Source organism: Malus domestica, chromosome 14, assembly GCF_042453785.1.
Source record: "Malus domestica chromosome 14, GDT2T_hap1".
Lineage (NCBI taxonomy): Eukaryota > Viridiplantae > Streptophyta > Magnoliopsida > Rosales > Rosaceae > Malus > Malus domestica.
The window spans coordinates 724,223-733,131 of NC_091674.1; the positions used below are offsets into that span (position 1 = coordinate 724,223).

The following is an 8,909-nucleotide window of genomic DNA, read 5'->3' on the forward strand; positions in this document are numbered from 1 at the left end:
TTAAGACGGGATAAAATGTTACTCCATAAATTAGGGCAAGGTAAAATTTCGCTTGTGTACGTAAACAAAAGGGTTATTGTCACTCAGTATTACTATCTAGTGATATTTATCTTCGTTTGAAAGTGAGAGATCTTAGATTCGAATCTCGTGAATGACGAATTCGATACCATATTAGGTTATCTATTATGTAACTTAACCGAACTCTACCTCTCTTTAATGTAAAAATATTGATGTACTTAATAGAGTTTCTACAAATAAGTCCAAATCTCAATAAGGTGTTGGTGTGGGTGGTGATTAGAAAAAGAAGTTTACACCTTATTAAAAAAGAAGGAAAGAAAAGTAATTAAAAAGAAAAAAGAAAAAGAAAAAAAAACTTTGAGAAGCATACCAAATCTGCTTCTTCCCCAAGCCAAAACACAATCCCAAATTCCCAGGGAAAATCCATCAATACCGCCAAAACCACACACCAATAGAACAAAAATCTCAGAAATCGCAAGAAATCTCAGAAAAAATCAATCGATTTCTCCAGTCCAAAGCTTTTGACCTGCTTTTGTTACTGCTTGAATTCTGAAATTGTAAAATTGGGAATCTGCAATCCCCAATTCGGAAACAGATGATATCCGGTAGGCAGAAGAGCAGCCGGTCTCTGGCGTCCCCGTCGAGCTCGCGCTTCGTGACGGAAACCGTTAATGGGTCCCACAACTTCGTCATCAAAGGGTATTCCTTGGCCAAAGGAATTGGGGTCGGAAAGCACATTGCCAGTGAGAATTTCACCGTCGGGGGGTTTCAATGGGCCATCTATTTTTACCCTGATGGTAAAAACCCTGAGGATAACTCCGCTTACGTCTCCGTCTTCATAGCCCTCGCCTCCGAGGGCACCGACGTCCGAGCTCTCTTCGAATTGACACTCGTTGATCAGGGTCCTAATGGCAAGCACAAGGTCCATAGCCACTTCGATCGCTCGCTCGAAAGTGGGCCTTACACCCTCAAGTATAGGGGCAGCATGTGGTGGGTAATTTCACTTTGCTAGTTTGTTGTTTTGGGTTCATTTCAATCTTTGATAATTCTCGCTAGTTCGATGCTTTACTTGATTAGAAAGAGTTTATGTATGTTGTGAATGAATGGGTTTTCACAATTTTTTGCTAATTCTATGCTTTACTCAATTGGAAATGAGTTTACGTATGTTGTTAATGAATGGTTTTTTTTCGTCAGTTCTTTTGCTAATTCGATGCTTTACTTAATTGAAAATGAGTTTATGCATGTTGTGATTGAATGATTTTTCGCGGTTTTTCGATAAGACTGGCGGTTTGTTAGAATGGGAATAGGGTTTTGAATAGCTACTTTGGTACTGGTGGGCATGGGAGGATTGACATTTGTAATGAATTGTGTCTTTGTCTTAGAAATGGATAGGATTTGCCTACTAACAGAGTTGATAAGTAGATTTTACATAATGCTATTTGAACTCCGTTATGTTATGCATTTTAAAATAAACTTATTTGCAATTGGATATTAGGGGCTACAAACGATTTTTCAGACGGACACTGCTCGAATCATCTAGTTTCCTCAAGGATGATTGCTTGAAAATTAATTGCACTGTCGGTGTTGTGGTTTCTGCAATAGATAGTTCGAGATTGCACTCCATACATGTCCCCGATTCTGATATTGGAGATCATTTTGGTATGCTTTTGGAGAATGAGGAAGGTTCAGATGTTACTTTCAATGTATGTGGGGAAAGGTTTCACGCCCACAAGTTAGTACTGGCAGCTAGATCTCCTTTATTTGAAAAAGAATTTTTCGATGGAATGGAAGAAGAGAATCATGATGTAGTTGTTACAGATACGGATCCCAAGGTCTTTAAGGTAATGCTTCTCAATTATTCCTTTTCCTTGTCCAATTATACTTTTGTAAGAGCGAGTTGTATTTGTTGTAGTATGTCAGTTGGAAATAATATAATGTACCACATTATCCTAAGTAGTTTTTGTGCTTTCTGAACAGGCGTTGTTACACTTCATATACACAGATAACCTTATTGAAGATGAAGAGTTGCAAGATGCAAGTTCACTGTGCATGTCATCTCTATCTGATCGATTAGCTGCCAAGTTGCTAGCTGCATCAGACAAATATGGGTTGCCTCGACTCAGACTGATGTGTGAATCTGTTCTCTGCAAGATTATGTCTGTTAATTCTGTTGCCATTATTCTGGCCCTGGCTGACCGTTATCGTGCTATGGATCTAAAGTCTGTTTGCCTAAAGTTTGCTGCTGAAAACCTAGTTGGTATGTCCTCCCTGTTTAATTTTCTGTTTTCATGGTTCTTCCTTAATGCAAGTCGTGTGTGTGTGTGTCCTTTTGGTATACTGTATACTGTTATTAGAAACAAATAGGGAGTGCAGTGGCTGGGATTCCAGTATAGTCCCTCTTATCCACTTATGTAAATTGTCTCTTTTATATAAAATTCTTTCATTTCTTCTCAAAAATAAAAAATAAAGGATCCAGTATGAGCCCAGAGAAAAACGTTTCTCTAGGGGTTAACTTGTTTTCTTCTTGCTGCCAATCTGTGGTGGGTAATGGCAAAAGGGTCAGGTTTTGGGAAGAGGGGTAGGTGCTGGAATTGCCTTATGCCTTTCTTTTCCTAGACTATACCGTCTATCACAGTATCTCAATTTTCCATAGCTAGGGCGTATGTTATTCCTTCTCGGTTTCTTTTGAGTTTGGATTTTGGGTTTTGTAGAACTATGAATGAATTGGAAGTTGAGGAGCTCATGTCCTTTCTGTCTCGGTTAGAGAGAGTTGTGCTGGTTTCATGAAGGATGGATAGGGGAAGGTAGCCATCAGGGGTCTTTTCTTGTAAATTTTGCTTGAGACATTTGACAGACAACCCTTCTCTTTCTCCGTTTATCCCCTTAAATGAAATTTGGAGGACAAAAGTAGCTCCAAAGGTTTGGTTGTTAGCATGGGTTGGTTATTGCTAATGGGAGGGTTAACACTTGCAACATGGATCAGAGGAGAAGACCTCTGTCTTCTTCCTCAATGGGTTATCCTTTTACGGTTCTCTAGTTTCCTTGTTCTTGGGGACATCTTGTCTATTTTTCTGTACTTTTCTCTCTTTGTGATAAATTTTCTTTTTTCCTGTAAAAAAAAAGGATATGTTTCAATTGGCATCACCATCCTCAATCTGTCCCTGTGAAAAAATACACGAAAGCAGCTGCTTGACCCAATCAAATAGTGCATAAGTAACATAGGTGGTACTTATCTTCCAACTTCACGCAGACCCATTTACCATAGCAAATGGACATTGAGGATGCTAGGAGCAGGGAAGTTATCTGATTCTGATTCAGTTTCAAGCTTTCGGAATTTTCTAGCAGCTTCAAGTGTTTCATGTCTGGTATAACTTGTAGGTCCTAGTTAAGTTTATGTTGCTCACCAAAACTAATTGAGGTTTAGCATGAGCAATCAAACAACATGCAAGTGGAACCGGCCGTATAACAGTGAGTCTGACATACATATTGTGGGAGTGTATTACATACAACCAATAATGATATGCCTTTGTTTGTGATATCTGCAGTACGATGGTGCGTTCACTTTAAAATTTCTTTGTCATTTTATTTTTGGAAACTTCTTTGTCATTTTATTTAGTTAGAGGTCGCACTTGGTGCGATGGCAAGTGCCTTCGCCCATGAGCGGTAGGTCTCGGGTTCGAGATTTGGGAGCAGCCTCTCCATAAATGGGGGTAAGGCTAGCCGACATTCACCTCTCCCAGACCCTGCATAAAGCGGGAGCCTTGTGCACTGGGTACGATCTTTTTATGCATATATAAAAATGTTAAGCTTAGATTACAGGTGAGTTATGATCTTATGATCAAAATTCAGGGATCTTGAAGATATTGAAAACCTGGGAATCGAGAATGGTGCCTGTTGTTCCTATTGCACTTTACATGCCAGTCTCCTAAGTCTTTGTGCTTACTTATCAATTCTACATTTTCTGATTAACCTGTTTGATGCAGCCGTCATGGAATCGGATGGTTTTGAGTATCTCAAGGAAAACTGCCCACTGCTGCAGTCAGAGCTGCTGAAGACAGTTGCGGGATGTGACGAAGAACTTAGCGGAGGGGAAAAGACTCGGAGCGTGTGGGGCCAGTTTTCTGACGGAGGGGATACAAATGACCGGAGTGTAAGGCAACGAACCTGGGAAAATGGAGGTGAGAGAAGTCAAAGCATTTGGGTCCCGCTTTCGGATGGGGGTGATGCAAGAGGTAGGAGTAGAAGTAGGAGTCCCAGGCAAGATGATTGACATGGAGGATGTGTTTATCGGTTTGAATGTGAGTAGATGGAAGGAAAAATGACTAGGAAAACTGTGTGATAAAAGAATGTATGAAAAGCATGGCTGTTGTTATTTTTTTCTGTAACGTTGTATGTTTGTTGAATTAGAGAGTAATTTTTGAGTTTGTAAGGCCGCAAACATTAACGCATTTGGTGCGACCGGTGATGCGTTAAAGTGACCGAGAAAACTGATATTTTATAGTGCATTTTGTGCGAGGGGTGATGGGGCCAGTGTATGTACAAATATTGTGGTTCCTAGTGTATTTTTCTCACCACTCATAATCCTGGTGTGTAACATTTTTCGTATCATTCAAGGCTTGACGCTGGAGGATTTCATGTCCAAATATGAAAATTCACTGAAACAGGATCTTTTTTGTTTGTTACAAATGCTACTCACTTTCTTTCCATAGATGAGTGATGGTGTCAGTACAATTTGAGTGGTATTTATCCAACAGGATTCCGAATCCTTTTGGTGAGGAACTGGAATCCGTAAATTGTGTTCGTTTATCATACATCGTGCTATCAATTTTTGTCAGAGATTGTTTGTGTTTAATTTCAAATAAAATATTTAAAATGATTTCTGACCGTACGTTTATGTTTAATTTTGAATAAAATATTTAAATAAAATATTTAAAATGATTTCGGACCGCACTGACAGGTAATGTTTGTGTTTAATTTTAAATAAAATATTTAAAATGATTTTTAACTGCCCGATGTACGATGAACGGACACGATTCACGGATTTCCAGGATCCTCACAATGAGGATTTGAATCCGGATCCGGATTCCGTATTGTACATTGTGCGGTTAGTTTTCGCCAAGTACTATTTATATTTAATTTTAAATAAAAAAAATTTACAATGATTTTTTACCGCATGATGTACGATAAACAGATGTAATTGGAGGATCCCGAGATTCTCACAAAGAAGATCCGGAGAGGATCCTCACAAAGAGGATCCGGAGAGGATCACTTACAATGTGTTAAGCTACTTTGGTTCTTTTAATTGAACAACCTATAAACAAATAAATTCAACGATTATTAAGCTTTGATGGAAAAAATAAATGCGTCCCACGCCCGAGTTTAGGCTCGTAGTCTTCTTATTTCCCCCTTTTTAAGAGGGAAAATGCTAACAATACCACGTGGAAATTTTAACCTGCGTGACATTTGATCACATGATTTTTTTAATGTCTTAATAATTGAGTTAAAGTTTTGTCACAAAATCTGAGGTAGGGACGTAGGGTCGATGCTGTTATTATTAATTCTCCTAATGTAACTCGTTTATTTGGGGGGTAAGTACATTTCTTTAGAAATTCTTGGTCGTAAGATTGTGAAAGATTTGAATTTTGGGTATTCTCAAATAATACTTGGTTACTTAAAAAATAAATAAAAATTCTTACTCAAAATTGTTCTTTACAGAGTGATTTATAATAAGAAAACGATTCTAATCATAAGCATAAAACTCTATAATTTTAACACAAAAAGTTTAAAGTAGGAATTTCTAATTATCCTTGAATAACCAAACATTGTTACTCACAACATACAAACAATTGTCCTCTTCCAGTCGTTGTCCATTTTTTACCGAAAGTGTACGACCGTGTGTTGCTGCTGTGCTGCTGAGCCTGCTGTGATTTCTGTTTATTTAATATTTTTACTTTACTTGGAAGAATGTATCCATCACTATCAACCACCATCCCCAGGATTTTTCACCCAACAACCCAGTGGCAATGCCATGATTGTCATCTCCTTCATAAACTCCCTTATCTCCAAATTGTTCCAAACCCCACAATTTATTTCCTTCTTCTTTCAATGATAGAGAACATAAAAGGAAAGTGTTTTTGGCTGACGGTGTGCTGATATGGAAAGTGCTGGTGGGAGCAAGTGCTTTTGGGAGTTTAGAAGTTTAATTCAGAGGAAGCAAGTTGATTCAGTTCGTGTGGGGAGGAGGGAGGGGCATCATCAATTGGTTAGGATATTATCTGTCACTGACCTCATTGCCATTGCTAATTATTCCATTAACTCTTTGAAAGTAATTTGTTCCTCAAGTCACTATTTAATGGGGTTGTTACTTGTTAGCATCATATAGTTTCCCTTTCTTTCTTTTTTGTGTTCTTGTTTTTCAAAAGTATAATGGGTTTGGTCCACTTGGTTTTATTGCAATTGCTTGGAAGATTTTGCTCTTATGATCTTCCTCATTGTGTTAAATTAACCGTGTGATGAGTGCAACAATCGATTCGAGGTCATGCTAGGTACATTGTTTGTTTCGTTTTCTTACGAGCATAGAGATGATTCTTTTAAAACTTCCTTTCAATCAGGAGTTGGAGCAACCATAGGTGCTGGAGTATATGTTCTTGTCGGCACAGTTGCTAGAGAGTATGCAGGACCTGCACTTACCATTACATTCTTCATTGCTGGGAAAGCTGCTGCACTCTCAGCATTTTGTTATGCAGAGCTTGCATGTCGTTGCCCGTCTGCTGGGAGTGCCTATCACTATTCATACATATGCGTTGGAGAAGGGTAATGTAAAATCTTTTGGGTAAAAGACTGTTTACCACCCTCATGTTTCGTGGTTTTCAACATTTAGTACATCAAGTTTTTTTTGTCCCAGAGTCATACCTAAAGTGTAAATTTTGGGACAGTCTCATACATCTGTTAGTCAAACTGTTAGTTCTCCCGTTAAGTGATGACGTAGCGTCCTGATTGGACGCCACGTGTCATTAAAAAAATAAAAAATTTATTTAAATAAAAATAATATTAAAAAATATTTAAATAATAAAATATTTTTTTTTTCCTTCTTCTCTTCTTCTTCTTTTTTTTTTTTTTTTCTTCTTTCTCCTCCTTCTCCTTCCTCCTCCTCCTTCTTCTTCCTTCTCCTTCCTCCTCATTCTTCTTCTCCTTCTTCTTCCTTCTTAAGAAGGAAGGAGGAGAAGGAAAAAAACAGAAAAAAAAAACGGAACCCAGAAAAGAAGAGGAAGAAGAAGGAAGAAGAAGAATGAGGAGGAAGGAGAAGGAAGAAGAAGAAGGAGAAGAAGAAGGAGGAGGAAGGAGAAGGAAGAAGAAGGAGAAGGAGGAGGAAGAAGGAAAGAAAAAAAAAAGAGAAACCGAACCCAGAAGAAGAAGAAGGAGAAGGAAGAAGAAGGAGAAGGAGGAGGAAGAAGGAAAAAAAAAAGAAGAGAAACCGAACCCAGAAGAAGAAGAAGGAGAAGAAGAAGGAGGAGGAAAGAGAAGGAAGAAGAAGGAGAAAGAGGAGGAAGAAGAAGAAGAAGAAGAAGAAGAAAAAAAAAAAAGAGAGAAATCGAACCCAGAAGAAGAAGAAGAAGGAGAAGAAGAAGGAGGAGGAATGAGAAGGAAGAAGAAGGAGGAGGAGGAGGAAGAAGGAAAAAAAAAAAAAAAAAAAAAAAAAAAAGAAACCGAACCCAGAAGAAGAAGAAGAAGAAGAAAAAAAAAGAAGAAGAAGAAGAAGAAGAGAAGAAGAAAAAAATATATATTTTATTATTATTTTAATATTTTATTATTTAAATATTTTTTAATATTATTTTTATTTAAATAAATTTTTTATTTTTTTAATGACACGTGGCGTCTAATCAGGGCGCCACGTCATCACTTAACCGGAGAACTAACAGTTTGACTAACATATGTATGAGACTGTCCCAAAATTTACACTTTAGGTATGACTCTGGGACGAAAAAAACTTGATGTACTAAATGTTGAAAACCACGAAACATGAGGGTGGTAAACAGTCTTTTACATAAATCTTTTTAATCATTTCAATGTACTGTATTAATGATAGTCTTTACCCGTGCTATCGACCAACAGATAGCACGGGTAAAGAACAGTGCTAAGTTTGAGAGCATGGTTAAGCTTCTCAGGTATATTGCTAATTGCTTCTTAAGATGTGGGTGGGGGTATATGTTATTGTGATTGATCCTTGAATATATTCAAAACCATGAAAATCTTTCTATTTTATTAATGTTTATGACACCTTCAGTTAGTGACTCACATCATTTGGTTTCTTTAGTGTTGCTTGGTTGGTAGGTTGGGCTCTGATTCTGGAATATACTATTGGTGGTGCCGCCGTAGCTCGTGGCATAACCCCGAATCTGGCACAGTGTATATATCTCGTCTTCTCTTGCCATTGTCATATGCAATTGTGCTTATATTGAAATATATTGCTGAGAAATATGTACATGATAAAGAGGGAACTTCTACAGTGTGGACACGCGAAAATACAAAGGTCATTCCCACGACCAAGAACGGCCTTCTTTTTTTGTGTGTTTTGGCTTGCAGGCGTGTCTGCACTTTCGCAATTATATATGAATTATTATTTTAAAGGGGCTTTTAGGTTCAAGTCCAAAATCATAGAGTGTTAGGAGTGAGTTCAGTTATCTAATTATATGTATTTATTTCTTTTATACTCATTAAATGTCTTCTAAAAATATTAAAAATCAATTAAAATATTTTAATATTATGCATTTTCCAACTCCAAAATATCTAATTAATATCTTATAACAATAAAACTAATATACTAACATAAATCTATCTGCAAAACATTCTACCCTAACTCAAGTAGCAAAAACATAATATACCTACAAACA

The 8,909-nt window shown here is 37.4% G+C and overlaps 1 protein-coding gene and 1 long non-coding RNA gene across 3 annotated transcripts; both read left to right on the plus strand.

The window, feature by feature from the left end:
• The first annotated feature begins 329 nt into the window (after window positions 1-329).
• On the plus strand, window positions 330-4,599 carry LOC103453898 (BTB/POZ and MATH domain-containing protein 4). Its single transcript, XM_008393491.4, has 4 exons — window positions 330-1,008; window positions 1,514-1,859; window positions 1,996-2,275; window positions 4,002-4,599. The coding sequence occupies exons 1-4, from the start codon at window positions 614-616 to the stop codon at window positions 4,286-4,288; spliced, it is 1,308 nt and encodes a 435-aa protein (XP_008391713.1). The 5' UTR covers window positions 330-613; the 3' UTR covers window positions 4,289-4,599.
• Window positions 4,600-6,028: 1,429 nt separating this feature from the next.
• LOC139191408 (uncharacterized) lies at window positions 6,029-8,645 on the plus strand. 2 transcript variants are annotated; one of them, XR_011575465.1, is made up of 3 exons: window positions 6,029-6,280; window positions 6,630-6,831; window positions 8,333-8,645. It is a non-coding gene; the product is annotated as an uncharacterized lncRNA (long non-coding RNA). The 2 variants fall into 2 exon arrangements; XR_011575464.1 differs by having other exon boundaries at window positions 6,203-6,343.
• The last annotated feature ends 264 nt before the right edge of the window (window positions 8,646-8,909 follow it).